Raw genomic sequence first — 21,342 nt, forward strand, 5'->3', positions numbered from 1 at the left:
TTAGCAATGTCTTCGACTGAAACCACAAATATAGATGGTCAAGGTCTTTTTGCACTTGAGAAATTATTTCATGCACAGAGGAACCAGCATAAAGAAGACAGGTTTCATTCGCATACAAGGTTATCTGTCCATGCAAGTTAAGGTGTTGAATGTCATTCAAGTAAATTAAAAACAATAATGGGCCCAAAATTGATCTCTGGGGTACTCCACAAGTGATAGGTAAAAGTTTACTTTGAAAATCATTAATTTTAACTACATACTTGGAATCTTCGGTAAGATAAAACTTTAATTTATCCTGTGGATCTTTATTTTAAGCAGGAATTATGTCTTTGTCATTGTCACATTTAAACTGGTTATCTTTCAACTGAACTTTGACAACTCTTTTAAATCCAATCGCCTCCCAGTGGCATTATACGCGTGAGTATTTTTTGAAATCTATAGTTATTTTGGAAATCTTTAACAATTTTATGTTAAAAATGCCTCATACAATAAAGGACAAGATGTTAGTATTTAATTCATGTCGTAGTTTTTTTAAATTTTCGACATATGTAACTTTGTGGCCGGTTAATAATAACACTTGTTTTTATTTATACAGGTTTAGTCGTTACTCAAATAAACGCAACGATGTCGGGAGGATTAGATAACCTAGCCCTCAACGAGGAAGATGTAACCAAAATGCTTGCAGCGACAACCCACCTTGGGTCTGAAAATGTTCACTTCCAGGTACTTAACCTCAACACTTTGAATTCGATATTATCGATACTAACTTATATTTCCTCAATATGATGATAAGAGAATCCGTTCCATTTTAAATCTGAATGTTTTTGAAGATCAATTCTCCCAACTGACGATCAAATTCCGTCAAATCGAGGACCGTGTGCCACGCAATTTGTTGATGATGAAAATTTTTGTTGTAGATGGAAACATACGTGTACAAGCGACGTGCGGATGGCACTCACGTAATTAATTTACGTCGCACGTGGGAGAAGTTGGTTTTGGCGGCCAGAGCAGTTGTTGCTATTGAAAACCCAGCTGATGTATTCGTCATCTCATCACGTCCATTTGGACAGAGGGCAGTATTGAAGTTTGCCGCACACACAGGAGCTACACCTATTGCTGGACGTTTCACACCTGGTGCATTTACTAACCAGGTAATTTAGCGTAATAAAATAAGTCTTGTTAAGTTAAAGTTCAAATTATTGTGCCATTAAGTTTTAGGCCATACAGATTTTATCGATATGATAAATTAATTTCATTCAAATTTAATGAAAGCTATTTAGCAAGTCTTAGTTAAATTTTCTATATTATAAGTGTTACAATAATTGAGGTTGCTAAAATGACTTATTGCTTAATCTTTGCACTTTGAAGTAAGTATTTTAAACATTTTCCATGATGATAATTTTAACTAAGGAACCACTGACTGCATTTGCTGGAATGATTATACTTCTATCTGATTTATCTAAAACAAACCTAATCCAGGCAAAATTTACAGAGTCTGTTATTGATAGATTGTTTCTGTTATAGATTCAAGCTGCCTTCAGGGAGCCCCGCCTTCTTATTGTGCTTGATCCAGCACAGGACCATCAACCCATCACTGAGGCTTCATATGTCAACATTCCCGTTATTGCTCTGTGCAACACGGATTCGCCACTGAGATTTGTTGACATTGCTATCCCATGCAACACCAAGGTATTTTTATTTACTTAAATATGCAGTAATGAAGGAAAACTAATCAAATAATTCAAACAATGCTAAATTTATTAATTAACTAAATTAATTTAGCACTTGCTAAAAAATGTGTTATATCTTAATTGCCTATATATTTTATTTCAATAAAACAACTTATAAGTTTAATTCTGCCAATTTACAGATTTTTTGTGGGAATGAGTGTTTTAGAACAAAAGTTCCCAATTTGATTATTGTATCTACCTTCTAAGAAATATTTATATATTTCAGTCATCCCACTCTATTGGTCTGATGTGGTGGCTGCTCGCCCGAGAGGTCCTGCGTCTACGTGGAGTTCTCGCCCGTGATCAACGGTGGGATGTAGTGGTCGACCTCTTCTTCTACCGTGACCCAGAAGAGAGCGAGAAGGAAGAACAACAGGCAAAGGAGCAGGTAATTTACTCTTTTATACCTTATAGTCAATTTTAACTATGGTAGTCACCTGGAATGTTCCATGTTGGGTCACAGAGCCAGTTGAGTGAGCCATGTTGTTGCATTTAAAAATATAGGTGCTGTTCATAATACAGCAGTTCCATTTAGATTGATAATAGTGAACTTTTAAAACAATCTTAAAAAAGTACAGGTTTTTATATTACCATAAATGAAAAATTTCCATTTCAGGCTGTTGTTGCTGTCAAGCCAGAGGTACCACCCCCAGTACATGAAGACTGGATCGAGCCTGAACCAGTCACTTCATGGGCTGAGGAGTCTGCCCCAGTTGCTGCACCAGCTTTTGGCGCACCTGCTGCTCAAGACGATTGGGCTGCTCAGGTATTTATTGCATCTATACTATTAGACAACTAAGACATGTCATATTTCTTTTGATTAAAATCGGCTATTTATTTCAACTCTGGGGACAGTCAGTTTAATAAAAGGGGTTCAGTAGTTTTTGTGATATGTATATTTCCCCATTTATGGAGACGTATGTAAAATATTTGTATCTGGGTAAAAAAAATTGTATTTAAAGTTTTTATTTTATTTATGAAAAACTTTAATTTGAATTTTACAAATTTAGCATAATTTTTTTAATAAAATTATTTTATAGGTACAAGAAGAGTTGGGTACAACCGCCGCGCCTGTGGTCGCTGCGCCGGCTCCATCATGGGGAGGCTCTGCTCAAGGATGGAGTGCGTCGTAAACATTGTGTTTACAAATTAAAAATTTGAAAAACTGAATTTTAGTTTTTTACTTATATATACCTATACCTGTAAAACTTTTTAATAATTAAGTTTTAAGTTAAACTTATTACTTAAGATTATATTGTAGAATGTTAAGTCACATGCTAGTTTTATTACGATGTTTAAAATCATACATTACGTCGTACCTACGGAAAATAAGTGTAATATGAAATGACAAATACTCGTTAGTCCATTCCCTATGAAATGCACGTTTTGTCTGACGTTAATCCTATCTCATGGTCAATTTAATCAAATCTTCAAATTTTTTACTTATTTGCAATATCTAATACGCGGATGACTGCTACTATAGTGCCCTCTATATGTTGGTGGCCCATTTTGTGAAGTTGAATCTTATTTTATGCAAAATTACACATTTACTATTTCAATTTGGATACTACGGGCGATAGGCGCATATCAATTTGTTTAATACAAACCCATAACAAAACAATATTGACGTCTTAAAAGCTGTGTGTGGGAAATAATATTAAAAATCCATATAAATTATAATAATAGACATGACAATTATTATAGTAGAACACTTTATTTTATTAAAAATCAAGTATTTAATTCGCTGTAGAGATGAACTCTGTAAACGCAAGTATATTGCTGATTGCCGTGGTTGGACAAAACTCTGAAAACAATGCGTTTTAAGGGAGCGCTATTGTCTAATGAATAGTATTGTTTTGCGGGCTTATTATACCGGTATGTTCCGTCTGTCGCTTTTATCCAGGTACCGTTTTCTAGGATTCCCTGAAAAGAGTCATCAGTGAAGGAAAAACTACTGTTTATGAATATACTATTCATATATATTCCTTTCATTCATATATATATATATATATAACATATTCCATGAATATACTACGATATATTCATGGAATTCTTAAGTACTTTGACATTTAATGTTTCCTTATTGTAAAAGCTACTTAGCTAAAAATACGATCCTACATTCTATATTGGAAGACGATAATTAAAATTCATGAACAAAACGTATTATGTAGATTATTACACTAGGCGCATTAAGATTTATATATATACACGAATTAACTTTCTAATTTAAACAAAAAATAGTGGGTAGGAAATCTAAAGTTATAAGTTTTACATTAACTGCGAATGTTCAGCAAATAAAACTTACGTAAACTATAAAGTCCTTCGGTGCACTTTGAGCTGTGTCTGGTCTTATATGTTCGACACTTATACTGTGTACTTGAGCGTATTGAGGAACCTCGATAATAACTTCTCCAGTCGATCCACTATTTTAAAAATAATAAGATACTTTATTCGTTTAGCTTTAGCGTAGGTTTAGGTTAATAATTTAATGCTTCATCTAATCTTAATGTAAACTTTATCGGCAACTTAGATTACAAGAATGTGTTTTTATAGGATTTATATTTATTTTATAGGACTTATACATTTGAAATTATTGTGTGTAACCATGGTAAAATAATGGAGTGTCTAAATTATATTGCGTTTCTAACTAAGCAAAAAAATCGCAGACTGGCATATCACCACTGATATTGAATATATTTTATATAAAAAATCGGCGCAAAACAAACCCTGTTCCAATATAGCGTTTTGCGGAATTGTTAATAGGAACAAACGCTCAGACAAAATGTTAATTCGATGACATCAATTTCACGTCTCATTTACGGTCTTAATGGAGACACTTTTGTAAGATCTCATTTTCCACTCAACTTAATACAGATCCGTCAAGTGCACGAGGAAATTGCAAGATTTGGTATTGCAAGGATCTAAATTGTGTAATTGTGCCGTGAAGAAAAATTGTCTTGTAGATCAGATGATGGGATTTATTATATATATATTACGTAATCAATAACAAATTGAATATATTTTGACGTGACAACGTCTTATAAATTGGTTTGCCGGGTGACACTTCAAGAAACTGCGTTACGCTCCGCTCACGTTATGCGCTCACAATGAGAGCGAGTGAGAGGCACGCGTCCCTTCCACTCGGGCATGGTTAGCCCGCCTAAGAGCGAGAGAGACAGACATAAAAAGTGAAAGGCACGCGTCCCTTCCACTCGAGCACAGTTAGCCCGCCTAAGAGCGAGAGAGACAGAGCGAGAGAAAGAGAGTGAGAGAGATAGGCATACACACCGGTTCATGTCTTGCGCTTCTATTTGATTGTATGTATATTTGTATACAAATACATATGTATGTGTAAAGGTAAAAATGAAATTTTGTTAATATGAAATTCAGTGCGAGATTCTTTGTATAAATTAATATTTTAAATATAATTCTTTGTATAAATAAATGTTTTAAATTGTTACTATTATTTCATCCTTCTTCCTACTATACGAATGAATATTCACATTAAAATTATTTTACCACTCAAAGTCGTTGTCACGTAAAACTTTCGCCCGTATACCGACTTTACAGGCAACCAATTTTTTTTTTATTAGCTAGACGTTAGACACATAGGCTATGGTTTAGTATAAATTAATAAGATTATGCTATTATTAAAATAACCAAGAAATTAAATTGCTGTATACAGTTCATACAGCTTTTACAGTTCTTTGTTATATATCAATTTGGAAAAATTTTGAATTTTACAGAAAAATCAAGCTCATGATTGGGGTGATAATCGTAGACAGTAATAAAAAACAACAAGCAAAATTCTATGTCCCAAACCGAATACTAGTTGAAACTGAGGTATTGCCTAACACGGATTCTTATGTTGAATGGTTGGAAAATAATGCTTATTTCAATTACTGAATATAATCCAAAATCATTCGTAAACAGCGTACCTAAAAGGCCAACAATCAGATGGCGTTGGTTTCCTCAAAGCCAGAATAGTGTCGGGTGGCGGTGCGGCGCGCCACAGCGGTATGACACCCCAGAGGGCAACTCTCCCACCCCACTCTATAGTGCTCCTGCCCTTTACAGCCTGTGCGCCGGCCATGTATTCCAATGCGTTGTTTTCTATTCAACGATATAAGACATAAGTGAAATAAATAAAATAGACTTATAGAAAGCATTTTGTATAGAAAACTAGCGGTCTGTGGGCGTATGGAAGGAAACGAAAGCAGAAACATGCATCGTTCGAAACGATTTCGTGTAGTAAACTCGACCAGAGTGCTCATGCTTTATGTACAAAAATGTATTTACGCTGTGTTGAATATATCCACTTTTATAATATCCCCGCTAATGACACGTAAAATGTTAGATTTATGGCCGCGGGTTGGCAATATATACTCATAAGCAAGTACACGAAACAAACATTAAAAATAAAAGCATATTATTTTTTTAACCGGCTGACTCCTGCTACAGAGACCAGTCTCGTACAATTTCAACTGTTATCATCTTAGTTTTAATCATTGTAACCTTGTATGTATATGTGAGAGAAGAAATAAAGATTATTATTATTATTATTAACTCGGATTTCTGTATCTGTTTCGTGATCAGTTGTTTTTTCTAATAGACCAGTAGGTCATCAGCCTACTAGTTCTGTGTCTAATATGCGTCATCGACTTTTTGGGTTTATGTCATGACGGTTTCGTTTCAGTTTCGTTAAGTAAGACCCTACTACGAGGGAGCATTATAGGATATAGTCACTACTCTTCTTTAAGTCAGATCTTTACAACTCTTAAACTTTACTTTCTTTTAAAGTTTTTTTTAACCTTTAGCTTAATGAAAACATCTCCAAATAGATGAATATAAAATCTATACCTACATAATAGTTAAAAATTGATAAATAGAAAAAGCCTTACAATAAAGATAACATGAATTACAATCTGGCCTATACAATAATTATATTTTCTAGTATAGTATTATTATGATTTCTTCATTTTCTACAAAGCTAGTGAATAGCTTAAGCTAAGGTAATGTTCATTAACATTCACATTTGAAACAGTCTTACTGTTCTATAATGTTTAGACACTATGTTCGTGTGTACGAGACACCGCACTTCACTACACTAGTTAAGTTACTCGAAAGGTTTAGTTGTCTTTTTTAGTTCCTGTTGTACCAAGAGTTTGATTGTCACAGCATCCGATAAATAGAAAACTAAAATCAATTTGAAATTTTGGTCCCTGTGGTTGTGAACGATGTGTTAATGACAGTAGTAATATATCTCATGTTTAAATAGATATACATACGTATATACTTTGAAAATGACCCGGCATTAACGTATTTTAGCTCAACAAGCCCGTCGCGGTTCCAACTTTTGTCGACAGTTATTTTTAGCTTTCACCATTTTTTCGGTGAAATGTCGCTGTGATTTATGGTGGTTTAAATAAGCTGAGTTAAAAGTTTTTAGGTGTTTGTACTACTTTGATGCGAATGCTTTATTCGTCAATGTCAACTATAAAAAGTTGACACGATAAGAGCTAACAATTTTTGGAAGACTTAACTAGATTTTTTTTGTTTGACAATTTGTCTTACAAATTAAAAAATCTATGGTAGGTAAAATTTGTAACGGAATTTCGCTTATTTCGTTTTCCTAACATAATTTACACACATTAATGGTATTTTATACTACATGTAAAAGTATACAAAACAAAAATAAAATAACGTACTGAATCCTACAGCCTTATATGTTTTTGTATTGATTAGAACACCCCGTATTAAAGCTAATTATATAACTCGTAACGAAGCTATTTATAAAATTAAACGAAAATGCCTAACACTGAAGTGTTCATTAAATTCGTAGTCTTAAAGGACTAATAGAAATAAACAAAGCGTTCTTGGATTTGAGCCAGCTCGGAATGCGGCCAGATATCAAACATTCAAACTCAGTTCACCCCTAACTAGTGAGCGACCCTTCAAGTGAGCTAGGCACAGGAATCTTTGCATAATTAATCAGTATGTGTGCCTAGATGCTCGCCTACAATATTCTTACACGACTAAATATGTAACCATATGTTTCTTTAGGTTTTGTATAGGTTAGTCGCTGGGGAAATTTTCTTTAGTTACTTTTAAGTATGTATACAAGTGTAGGTATTTATGAATTATTTGTTAGTCTACAATTTATTACTGGTATTTTTCCTTTTGGTACAGAATATGATGCGGAATTTTTCATATTTGTGTTCGCTTTTTTTGTAGGACATTTATATTGAAAACATAAATACTTTTTTTTTAGAATCACACATTTCTTTTCTTCACAGTATAAACACAATTCGACAGATGAAAGAGTACTTTAGTTTAAGTTGCCTAGTTAAATGAGACTGACCTATTTTTTATGAAAACCGCGGCTAGGTTTAATCGTTCATAAAAAAATGACGCGATTTCAAGACCATACTTAAATGCAGAGAGAATAATATAATTGTCGAAGAGTTAATATTGCATGGATACATCAAAGCACCTAATATAACTGCTTTCACCGGGAATAGAATCCAGGAACCTATATAAACACAAAGACAATATAAAATAAAAACTAAAAATTTACGGTCTAAAAACTTGTTTAAAATTTCACATCAACAAAATGATAAACGAAAGTAAAACTACAGTTAATATTAAAATAGTTGTACCTGTTACGTAGCTTTGTGATATCATTGTCCTTCGTATTTGTTGTGTGGTCCTGTTAATGTTGATAAATATTATATCACTAAGTGCTCGTTTGTTATGCCTGCTCTACTATAGTAATACTAAGGTAGTATTATAGCTACCCATAAACAACTACAAACCGACAAATTATAACATGAATTAAGAGTATTTCTGTTGTCTATAAATGTTTGAAGTCTCGTAACAGTCTAGTCTCTGTTTATTGGATAACTTTTAAGCAAATTGGCGATCAGATCAGAATTATTATGTCCGATTGGGTTGACGATACATATGAAAGTCACTCTTGCCTTGCGTTAACGAATAAGCGAAGAATAGATGAAAATCGAAGATTTTATGACATATTTAGATGTTTATTTAGACGTTATAAAATCCTAGTGATTTTATAACATTCTAGTTTATGTAATAAAGTATTTGAACAAAAATTTACTATATTTATATCAACACTCGGTATTGATTAGTTACATTTATTTACCCTTTTGGAATTCTGTTATTTTAACCATGATAAATGAAATGTGAAAGCGGTACAAATGTCTGACTTAAAATAAACAGTCATCGTTTGACAATTTGATGTTTAATATGATTTGTATTGTCATTCTATCGAACTTTTGGGGAATAACTGTAGATATACTATATTATGATAAGCAACGGTCTTTTTTTAGTTTAAGAAGAGTTGATCAAATTGGATGTTTAAATCGTTTGCTTTAACGCTAACAGATGTTTAACACTAAAATATTACTCATATTTTCGTATATATCAACGTTTTGTATATTAAGATTTTTATTACTTTATTATAAAAGATATAGATAGATCAGTGACCTAGTTGCTTCAGCGAACTCCGGCACTAATAGACTCTCTGCCTGTGTATTTAACACTCGCTCAGTAAAGGAAAACATCATGAGAAAATCGACATCGCTTGGACAGTAAAAAAGTCAACGGTATCAGACACAGAAGGAATATCACCTACTTGCGTATTAGAATAAAATATTCCAAACAGATACATCAATCACAGGTCTGAAAGGTAGAATCTCAACTGTTTTTTTTATATAATAGCTGTAATACACCTTAATTATATGGGGATCATATTTTTCCATTCATAAACATATATTTTAATTATTAAATTTTAAGGTTAGTTATTAGGTATATTAGAATTACTAAATGTATAATTTGTTTAAATTTATACAATTGTAAAATGTCCCAGATAAATAAATTTTATTTTTTATTTGTTCAACAATAAATTCAAACTATACCTTAGTAAATTTTCCATATGTATTAATTTCATCGTCAAACGTTGCATTCTGTAACAGCATTCTTCATTTACTGACACGTGTTGTGAAACTGAAAAATTAGGGTCATATCTTGCAGCACGTAGTTCAATTCCATAAAATAGAATATAATTAATATCTTCAAGCAAAAACTGAAGTATTACCGAACCAATTCGACTTAGGGTCCTTCAAGAAAAGAGCGTACCAATTGTTAAAAGGCCGGCAACGCACTCACAAGCCCTCTGGCATTGAGACTGTCCATGGGCGGCGGTATCAAAATCAGGTGAGCCTCCTATCCGTTTGCTCCCTGTTCTATGAAAAAAAACAGCCCTACGCCGGTAGACTAGCAGAACCTTATTGCATTATCCTAATGGAGATTTGCCCTTTGTGTACCCGAAGATTTAGGTACATATAATATTCATTTGCCTTTATCCGAGAGATGTCAGCATTTTAACTGATGTAACATACTTACTTGATAGTAGTTGGGTTTGCGTCAGTATATTTTCCATCTTTTCTATAGTTAAACTGCCCCGGTAGTAATATAACACTAAAACACATATATACAATATATTTTTTATGTTTCATGTTGATTCTATGTTATACTGAAATCGTTAAAAATCGATTCACTTTATTAAATTAAAATGTATTTTATTTTATGATAATGATTGATTATTTAATTTAAGATTAATATGTGATGTATATAAGATTAACATCGGACGAGACATACCGGAGACATACTGAATGCTAAGTCTCGATTTTAAATGTAACATTCAATAATAACTTTTCAAACACTTGGTAGAGGCACAGGTATACTTGTATACCAACAGACAATTTTTCCAACTTTTTGGATTTTTAGCCTCATGCGTTATTCATATCATTAAAAACGCCCCTCAGTCATTATATTCCAGAGCAATAGACATTTTAAATTCTCAATATGAATGACTTAATAAGTTTTATTAAAAGTGATAAACGTTAATTCGTCGTTAATGAGGCAAATTCGATTACGCAATTGGTCGAATGTAAAACTAAATTATAGGCATTCGTGGATTAACGTGAAATTCGTAATGACGATTATTAAGTTATTACAATAAACTAAAATTTGGAAGGGTCATATAATATTATAAGTTTATTAATTAAGGAAAAAAAATTTAGGGTGGCCGTGTAAGTGCAGAAATTGTTATTAGAATCAATCAATTAATCCACAAACAAAAGAAGTTTTTTCTATAAAATTCGCTTCGTCGTATTACAAAAGGTTAATATTTAGCCATTGAAATTATGTTTATACATAATATAGATAATATTTTGGCTTAGCACAGAAACACTAAAGTAACAAGATTCAAGAATACATATTCCGGCTTCGGCATACATCTTAATCAAATTAGGACGTGCTCCATAAAACAGTGAATATATCTTTGTTAGTTCCAACGCTAGTTACTAAAGTTTGCTTTTAGTCAAACGGCTGGTTAGAGAGGTCTAAAAGAAAGTCTATTTAAATATTAAATCTAGTCGTTTTAGTGGTTTATTTAGCGATTTAGCATACACTGGCTTTTGTAGGTTATTTATATTATTCAGAAATCTATCCCGTCGGAAAATGGAAGTCAGAACACACAAAGTCAATCTATATAGTCTATTTTTGAGTCTGCAGAGATACCGATGGAATATGTTCCATTACTTAGTAATTAAAGGATTTCTTAAATATGGATTTTGTTACTATTTTAAGTATAACATATTGGCTCCTATATTTTATATGTCAACAAACACAGTCTCTGTTGAAATAAAAAATAACATTCAGCTCTAATTCGATCATAATTTATGTATAAAACTTACAGCTTAATCCAATTACGAACACCACAAATATTGGTATCAGTTTTCCCCGCTTAGGATATTTCGTCTTCGCTATTTCCTTATAACGATAGTCGCAAATATTCTCCCGCGATGGATAAAATGATTCTCTATTGGATAGTTTTCGTGGTTTCCCTCCGTGAACTGAAATATGGAGCAAATGGACGCTTACCTGAGCTTTGTAATTTACTTAGCGCGTGTGGTGCGCTTAATTAATGCCCGAAAGTTTTAGCCTCTGAGTATTCACTACATTTTCTCGACTGCCTACTATTTTAAAAGGCTTTGATTTCAAAGAGTTCGGGCTTATAAATAACCAGAGTGTTGCGCGGTAATTGGAAGGTGTATGGTATTACTAGTGAAAGTACCGAAGTATAATGTGGCCCCACATTTAAATTTGGAATAATGTTTTCTATATAAAATAATACAATAAAGGTCATTTCCGTATCTTTTGTTTTTGATAGTATATTTTAGTATTATTAGTGGTATATTTCGGAATTATATTTTTATTTTTATACAACAAAGAGCTTGTTCATAATATAAACGTATTGTCTTTTACTAACATAACTTTAACACATTTAAAGAAAACACTTTTTTACCGGATTGAAGCTATGTATTATTGTAAACTTATAATTGTTTAACATATTTAACTGTGTTCGTGTGTTTTGTTTCGCGTTCATGACCACGCTTACAATAAATTAGTAATACACTAAGTGTACAATACATAGCTTCAATCCAGTAAAAAAGTGTTTTATATAAATGTACGTATAATGTTTTACATTTGACGTTATTACTTTAGACCGACTTAAAAGATTAATTATTCGCTAGACTAGTCGCTATTTACCGCGGCCGATCGAATGTGAATACGAAAATCTGGGATCGAATACAAATTAAATTAACATTATTTTATGCACGGCAGTTTCACGATTGCCGACGTAATGAAGCTCATTTAATATTTTGCGCAAACGTTCGTCATTCATTTCATAGCAGGTGGCAGAATGCTCCAATTGCATTATGCTTTTCGGTATTCGGTTTTTGGGTCGCTAGAATTAGGGACGGACATGATTTCGTGTCCGTACTAATTTTAGTTTACCGCCTCCATCTTACATCCAATTTTAATCGTAGATTGTTGTAAACCCCCGATTGGACATGGGACACTTTTGCGTTTGTTCCAATTATTTTGAAACCTCAGCTTTCTGTATACCTATGTCTTTTCCGTATCAGGGTGAAGCTTAGAGTCGAGCCATCGCGGCAACTAACACTCACGTAATGTGTTTAAAACCATGTTTTTGACATAGTAGTCTCATACTTACCGCTAAGTGTCGATAAATAAATATATCTCTCTCTACTTCTCAGTGAAATAATAAGTGCAACTTGCTTATCAAAATAGTAAGAAAATACACAAAAATGCTTTATGAGGTCTTATATTACATAAAAACTAATTCTAATTCACTTCAATTCTGGTTCCCTATTTAATAATTGCTAGAAAGATCTATAAAATATCTCTAAATACTCACTCATTGCGAAACAGCTTTTGTTCTTATTATAATAATACTATACTTGTAGTAGGACAATTTATTTAACTTTCCAATCAATGAGTTCTATAATTATATTAACAATGCAGCCAAAAATATATATATGATAATATCTATCAATTATCTCTAAAATGTTCGTTGTCCTACCGAGAACTAATTGAACGGCGAACAAATGTAAAATGTTACCTGGTTTTATATTTTATTCATGACGTGTATAATGGAGCATGTAAATTAAGAGCCACTTATGTAACAAACGTGTGAAGGTGAAAATGTAAATCCTTCTTATGGTGAACCTAAGAAAGAGTTTTAAAGAATCCAGAGGCCTTACGTACTGCTTAAAGATATGAGAGCACTTATTGCGTCCTACTTGCCATTCTGTCCTATTTTACCTTTGAAGATTTATCATAGCACTGTTACATATAGAAGTGGTATCAACTACAGTTAAAAATATCGATTTAAGGTCTTGTCTATTCTGTATTACGAAAATGAATAGTTTATTTTATATAATATGACAAAATAATTAATAACTATGTTATACAGCGGACCGTCAGTATTAAATGTATTTAATATTTACCTGATGAACACCAAGGCAAATTGCAATTTTGTGTCATTCTTAATTTCGGAATAGTTTAATCTCAATATAAGTAATATTAGACCCGGAGACCTCGAATAAAAGTTTTGTTTACAAATTTGACATACGCTATATTTCCCGCCATTTCTTGACAATTTTTTTTTTCGTTCAAATTTTAGGTCTTGGTCTATTGTCAATGGTCTAAGGTACTGACAATAATTCTACAACGTTCCTTTTTTGAATTCGAATATTATAAACAGTCTGTTAGTAATAATAATTTAATCGATGGATAATTCCATGTTTAAATGTCGGAAATGTAACCATTTCCACGATTCTTGACGAAATAAACTTCTGAACTTAAAAAATTGTGTCACGAAGTAAACAAATAACCGTACACTAAAAATCTATTAACCTTGTTTTCCTAAGATTTCTTACCCCAGTAATTATTTTGTTTCGCGTTTTAAAATGGAAATATTGATTTCACGGCGAAGGTTTTAAATGAAATACACCGATAGAAGTGGAACAGTTTTTTTAGTCATGTTCGTAGCTGCAGTTGTTTTTTACGTTTTATCGCGGGCTGTAGCCCAGGAGCAGGCCCTTAGTACTGACAACCCCCATTCTGCCTCGATACCATTCCTCGACTTATTTACGGGCGCTTCCAACTATTATCCCGATGTACGAAAAACATATTCTGATTCCGGTTATTACCATGACTCGTGCCAAAAGACAGATACCCTATCGTCGTTTGCCAGTCTTTTAGGTAGTGCTGCCAAAATAATGCTCTCGGCGACAGTCATTGTGTTATTAAAGCTTCTTGGTGGGAAACTTTTGCTTTTACCGCTAAGTGTTATGGTGTTCGCGAAGTTGGGGCTGAAAGCGGTGTTGTTGTGGCCAGTAATTTCGAAAATGATAAAATATTTTAAGAAGAAAAAAAAGAAAAGCAACTCAAGGTTAATAATGGATTGCACGGAGAGGGTGGCGTGTGTCATACAGCGGTCTTATAAGAGTGGTTTCGGTAGTAATTTCGGGACGGCGGTAACATTTTCAATTATAGATGACGTTGAAGAGGATAGTCCGATTGCGAAAATATTGCTCAGCATTCTCGCTGGGGACAAGGTCGCGGAATGTATGTCAATGGACTGCAACTCAGGAATCGATATAAGCTGACACGTAAATAAACATTGACTGCGCTTGTATTTCGACTCGGTTCGTGTTTCCATGAAAATTATGTATTATAATGAGTGATATTATTAAATTTAAAATTGATATCAGTTAAAACTATTATCTGAGTTAATTGAATATGACCGGGTTATATAGTTATTGGAAATGTTTGATGTGTACTTTTAATCATATAGGAATAAATATTTTTAATAAAATATTTACTTTTGCACCTATATTATAATCAAATGTACTCTTTATTCGAGCGTAGTGTTTATTCAAACAAACATAAAGCCTGAAATTCTTTTAGTATTAGTATGTTAAAATTGTTTACATTACAAAAAATTTTTCTTATTTAAGTGACTGTTAGAAACTAAAACTTTTATTTTATTGCGATTGTAAGTGTGTTGTAACATAAAATGAGTATCGTCAGTACTTTGAAAGTATTTTTTATACTGTCTAATATCTTAACAATCTGTGCTAATGGAGATACGGGTAACATACCATTGGACATGGAGACTTTATCGCGAGATAATGAAAGGCAAGCATCTATGTATCCAAACACAATTTACTATCCAAATATATACACAAAGTATCCGCAAGACTGGACTCAAGCAAGGGCTGCACCAGAAACAGAAAGTAAGTGGAACTTTCTAGAATCTTTAACTGATGAAGAAAGATCTCGAAGCGCATCAAAGTTCGCACCACTGACATACTCAAAACCTTTATATAAACCGAACTTACCGTGGTCCGCCAACTCTTACCACGATCCTAACTTATTTCCCTTAGAGGCGGATTTAATAAAACCAAAGTTCGGATTGCTGGAGCCAAGTTTAAAACTGAATAAGTTGGGTAGTTTGTTGAATTTTGGCCTTGCGTTGCTTGGTGGCTCCGGATTTAAAGAAACACTGGTCAACAATATCCTCAGACCGCTGCTGGCTTCGAAGGGTGCCTTGAAGACGTTCATTGGGAAGCTTTCGATTCCGGTTGTAGTCTTGATACTTGTTAATGTAGAGATTCTGTTCGTCGTTTGGTGGTTATGGGAGGATTGTACTGAACAAACACTCGACACTGTGACTCCATTTTCCTCTCATGCAACAGTCAGTAATTTTAGTACATCCAAGCAAGATCAATAACCCAGTTTAGAAGTACGAAATAATCAGTTATTTGTTTTCATGTTTTGAAACAACATGATTTTATATTGTAAGCCTAAATGTAGAACAGTTTTGGTTGTGTAAATATATTTAGTTGTAGAATATAATGTTTGTAAATTATAAAATATATTTCCAAGATTGTTGTTTTATTATACATAATATACTTATGAAACAGTTTGATGCTATCTATGCCAATTTTTTATCTGAATACGCTAGGTTAGACATTTTGTTTAACAAAATCGGATAAACACATTTAACACTATGTACTTATCAGTTATTAATTCAATGTCAAAGAAATTATATATACGCTTGCATACTAAGAGGTCTATACACTGATAAAAATCTCAATATAAACTAACATACTTCTTAACAAAAATATCTATATTGTTTAAAAGGCACTGACAAATTAGTACATATAAATAATAATAATAAGAAAAAAATGTTCATAACGAATCTCAACTGTACATTACGATTCCTTATATAGTTTATATTCTCGTTATTAGAATATCCTAACTGCATTCAGTACCACTGATCTGAACCCCTCCAAGGCCTTTTCTAGCTTATCCGAATATCCATGCCTTTATTTCTCCATTCGCATCCTGCTGCCACGAATTTTTAGGGCGCATATGTTGTTTTTCATATTTTGTATGTTTATTTCAGTTTGTAATTTTTGGTATATAGTATCTATTCTAATTTAGAGAAGGTACTTTACTACAGGTAGGTTACAAAATAAACGATTCACCACAGATGTAGTTATCTATGGTGAATCGTGAAGGAAAACTGTAATGTTCTCTTAGTATAGAACATAACAGTTTTCCTCACGACCCTACATGGAGCAATATAAAGAGCAAATAATGGAATTAGGCGACAGGTGTCTGCATTCGTTATCCACGATGCCCTATTACCCCTAATTGGGTAATGGACTTGAATATTACCTTATTCAATAAATTGACGACCTATCTGTTACTGGAGCGGGAAATTCGATAATACGTGGGCTTAACTGCTTGTTGGGAAAAATAAAATTAAGTTTCAGTCCTTAATCAGTAATAATCAAATTACACTTTATAAATTTGAAGTTTTCCATGTACCGCTTCACAAGATAGTTTCTTTTACAAACCATGGAATCCTATTCCAGTGGTCTTTTCGATATATGACCTATAATTTTAAAAAGGTTAAAGGCCGGACCTCTAGGTAAATTAGTGTCTATTTGGAGTCCCGTAGGTCCGTTTGCTCACGTATAATACAACGCAACATACCTACATAATTATTATGTCATTATTTTATAATAAGAACAAATTTCATTCAAAGATATTTTTGCAATCAACGGCGTGATGTGTTGTCAATTTTTAAACATTAATTTGACACAGTAGCACAGTGAAGTGAATTATGTCATTGAAAGGCGAAGTGTAAGCGTCCTCTAATCTGCATGTCTTCAAACCCAAATGCGTAAAAAAACTGTTCGTCAATATAATAGAATTTTTCTTTGAAGGATTTCAGTTTTTTGTTTATCTCTATGGTACGTTTGTTTCTCTAGTAAAATAATTTCTAGGAAAATCAGTTTAAAAAACTTCACTTAATAAGTGTAAAAATTGTAGTTTCTTAACAAAGAGTAATTTCTGTATTCAAGAATAGCAATGCTTCGCCTATTCGTGGACTAATTGAGTTGTTGGAGGCCGATTTATAATTTCAAAAATGGAATGGCGTTCGTTAAGTCGTGTAAACCTCATTATTTCCAGGCTGTTAAACGAGGCAACCTCCCAGGGAGGTAGCGTAAATCTATTCCCGTTAGGTTTTGTACCGAATTTGTGTATTACGCAAATGACTCCATATCTATTATCTATACGTAATGCAGGAATTTCAATGAATTATGCTTAACGCAATAGATATAGAATTATAATATAATAATGTTTGGCTAAACAATTTAAAGATGACGCCATCAAACAACTCAGGGTGAAACTAAATAAACATAACTAAACATGCGTGGATTTAGTTTAAATATTAATTCGATGTTCGTGTCAATTTACATTACAACGTGTAAGTTGCTGACACATTGAACACAATACGGAACGTACATAAGTGTGTAAGGATTATGACGTTAACATAACAAAATATTATATAATGGATTGACTGTTTCGAAGTAAACAGACTACTGATGCTTTTACTTCAAAACAATTGAAAATATATAGTGGCCTAACGTTAGGTTAATAATTATCTTAATTTTCCAGTGCTTTATGAAAAGCTCTTCACCCGGAGTGTGTCAATATTAAAATTTAATGTTACAAACATTTTATATGGAAAGATAGCGAGCTCTCGTGTATCTGATGTTTGACCTGGTTACAGCTGTTGTCAAGCATGATTATTAAGCCTTGTTAGACGCAGGTAGTTGGGACAACTGTAATGATGTGGACGTTTGCGGGATCTAATGGGCAATAATGTTTTGAAGAGGCACTCCGTGAATATAGCGCCGGAGAGCGCCGCAGAGAATTGCGCGCGGCTGCGACGTCGATACGCGCACTGACGTGACGTCGCCGCGGTTGTCCCGCAGGCGCAATGCACCCGTCTCCCTTGTCCTCCACCGCGGACGGCTGGGACGCACGTCACCTCGTCCTCTCGCTGTGTATCGAGCCCCATTACGCGATACTATATTTATAAGATGCAATTCCGTTTCTAAATATAATAAGTGGATTCTAGCTCGACTTAATTACTCTGTGTTTATGATTGTAAATCTTAGTTTTTGGTGAAAACAAACATCGCAAAGTGAAATTAGCGCAGGCGCGAAGACATGAATAAAGCGGCCATCTTGCTCGAGGACGCACTTTCGCCTCGCCCTAGAAGATTTTAAACAGCCAAAACATAACAGCGAAGGGATGGCATGCGGCCCAGAGAGGAGAATGTGGACCCTCTGAGAGCGCAGCGCGTCGCGCTATCGATCGGACGGAGCGCGATGGCGCTCGCGAAGTGAATGCGGATTTCGGGATCGCGTTCATCTCGCGCACGAACAGAGTATCGGTCTCGCGAGAGTGTCCAAGTGTGCGGGCGGTATGTGAGGCGGCTCGGGGCGATAGGGCGGCGGGCCCGGGCGGCCGCGCGCCATGGGCGACGAGTACGCGCGCTCCCCGTGCGAACGGTTCCCGGCGGGCGGCGCGTTCAGCGTGGCCCCACCGGAGAGGCTCAGCCCGCCGCCGCCCGCGCCGTTGCCGGACCGGTTTTCGGCGTCGCCGCGGCGGGTGCGCCGGAGTGCGGAAGCGGAGCGGGCACGGAGGCCCCGGTACGTGCCTCCGGCGGCCCACGTGCCCGTCGAACGCTACGTGCCCCGGCCGCCGGCACCAGTGCGGGCACCGCCGCCGGTGTATTGTGGGTTAGCGTGTCGGGCACCGCCGCCTGCCAGCCGCAAGTGCTGTGGGCCGGCATGTCGCGAAGATTTGGGAAGCTCGCCGCCGCCGCGATATGTGGAGTACGTAGGAGCAGCGGCGGCGCGGCGGTTGGCCTGTACGCCGCCGCCGCCACCGCCGCCAGCGCTACAGCTCTGTGATCCACAGGAGCCTCCTTGTTGTGCACAAGCGAGGAGAAGAAATCAACAAACACACGACTGGTGAGTATTCTATTTACCATTGGATGAAATATTCTACCAAAAGGGTTAAAATCGAGCATATAGAACAATACCAGGGACACTAGGGATCACGTCTATTGCTTATTACCTGTCTAATTTTTAAAGTAATATTAAAAACAAAAGAAGAATGTCTGTATATAATTAACTGAACCTTGTTACTTAAATTATTCTGAAACAAATATTGTACGACAAAACCCAATCACAGTGAACATGATTTCGATTTTTGCAAGCCCCGATCGCTATAAAATAAATTAAACGTAGAGATGAAAGGGTCATAACGACACATGCCGACGGCGAATTGTTCTAATTGGCCAATATTTTATGGTTGGAAATGATAACGTATGATTGATGAGTTGGCTTTTCCTAACGAGCTCCGGAATTTGGTTAATTCATTCGATGATGCTTGCAAATATGATATTGTTACATCTTTTTATACAGCATGTGGAACTCGTACAGGTTTGGAGTTATACAACACTAAACAATCGAATGTCAACAACATTTAGAATACATGTTAGTTTTAATCAGGCTTCGAATATTGTCAATTGTCAATGATGAATAATTAACGAGATTGTTGTTGCTTGGAGAAATTTTATTTTCTTTTTGATGATGTTTTCGTGAATTAATTTCTGTGTTAAATAATTCCATACATCGCATCGGTTATATTTCGTATTACCTATAGTTTCAAAGCTTCTGTATTTAAAAAACAGTAAAGAAAGGCTTATTGGGTTGGAGATTTAGGCTTTAGAGTTTAAAAGTTGGATGTTTACCAAATCGCTGAAAACCATCAATATAATAAAAATAGATTTCATTTTAAAATTAAACGAATGAAAATACGTATAGTTTTAGTGAGATTTGTGTTGTTTAAAAAAAGATTCAGATTCCGATTTCAAAGGTTTTTCTAACATTAGAATGCTGCATTATCCCAATACATTAATAAATACTTTAAAAGATGTGACGCAGTTAATAAACAATTTTTTTTGTAAATTTATCATTGACTTCGAATAAAAGAGATTAACAGTTTCTTGTATCTTATAATATTATATTGTTTGATTTTGCTTATATTTACGTCAAATATAAGCAAACTCAAACATTATAATATCAAGCAATATATTTATTTTGGCTAAAATTCTTGTTTGTCAACAAATTTCTCCGATTCTAAAACTCTGTAATACAGAGATGTTCTTGTTTGATTAAAGTCAGGTACACTTTTTAGAAACAGTTTAAATAAATCGGTTAGTTGCTTTCGAGACGAATATCATTTTTTAAGAGAGGAAATGTATTGAAAATACCTTCGTAAATAACGTTCAGAGGTATTTAAATTTGATTTATTTTTCTTAATAACTTTGGTAATTTGGTATTTAGCTTTTGAATCACATTTAAAAATATCGATACCCGATAAAAGTTTTTTTGCCATTTATAATTATTATTGAATTAATACGCTTTAAATAGCGATTGTGATTGATGGGGGAAAGCTAAGTATTCTCTTATTGAATCATAAATATTAATATGAAAAAATTTCCCAAAAACTACTTTAGGCGGACCACTCTAAGACCTTAGGGATATGAAAATAGTTTACGAACTCTCAGACCTACCGAATATACAAAAAATATATATAATCGAGCCGTTTCGAAGGACAAACAGTGAGATTATCTATATGATTTGTAGCAATTGCAAATGATATTTTGAAAACCCATACGTAAGTTATCTAAATATTTATAAAATATTTTCAACTACTTCTGAATCTGAGACGGTGACAGCCGATCAATCTCCTATCTGCATCCTAATAACTA

The 21,342-nt window shown here is 34.2% G+C and overlaps 3 protein-coding genes across 3 annotated transcripts; all 3 read left to right on the forward strand.

Annotated features, from left to right (window-relative positions):
• The first annotated feature begins 288 nt into the window (after nt 1-288).
• LOC110992789 (40S ribosomal protein SA) lies at nt 289-2,900 on the forward strand. The gene is made up of 7 exons (XM_022258752.2): nt 289-417; nt 596-723; nt 918-1,151; nt 1,525-1,689; nt 1,957-2,118; nt 2,347-2,496; nt 2,771-2,900. The coding sequence occupies exons 2-7, from the start codon at nt 625-627 to the stop codon at nt 2,861-2,863; spliced, it is 903 nt and encodes a 300-aa protein (XP_022114444.2). The 5' UTR covers nt 289-417; nt 596-624; the 3' UTR covers nt 2,864-2,900.
• Nucleotides 2,901-14,167: 11,267 nt separating this feature from the next.
• LOC123689817 lies at nt 14,168-14,931 on the forward strand. Its single transcript, XM_045631464.1, has one exon. The coding sequence runs from the start codon at nt 14,168-14,170 to the stop codon at nt 14,795-14,797; it is 630 nt and encodes a 209-aa protein (XP_045487420.1). The 3' UTR covers nt 14,798-14,931.
• Nucleotides 14,932-18,525: 3,594 nt separating this feature from the next.
• Nucleotides 18,526-19,538, forward strand: LOC123689775 (atherin-like). Its single transcript, XM_045631258.1, has one exon. It carries the CDS (start codon nt 19,035-19,037, stop codon nt 19,536-19,538), a length of 504 nt encoding a protein of 167 aa, XP_045487214.1. The 5' UTR covers nt 18,526-19,034.
• The last annotated feature ends 1,804 nt before the right edge of the window (nt 19,539-21,342 follow it).

The sequence above is a fragment of the Pieris rapae genome, chromosome 15 (assembly GCF_905147795.1).
Source record: "Pieris rapae chromosome 15, ilPieRapa1.1, whole genome shotgun sequence".
Lineage (NCBI taxonomy): Eukaryota > Metazoa > Arthropoda > Insecta > Lepidoptera > Pieridae > Pieris > Pieris rapae.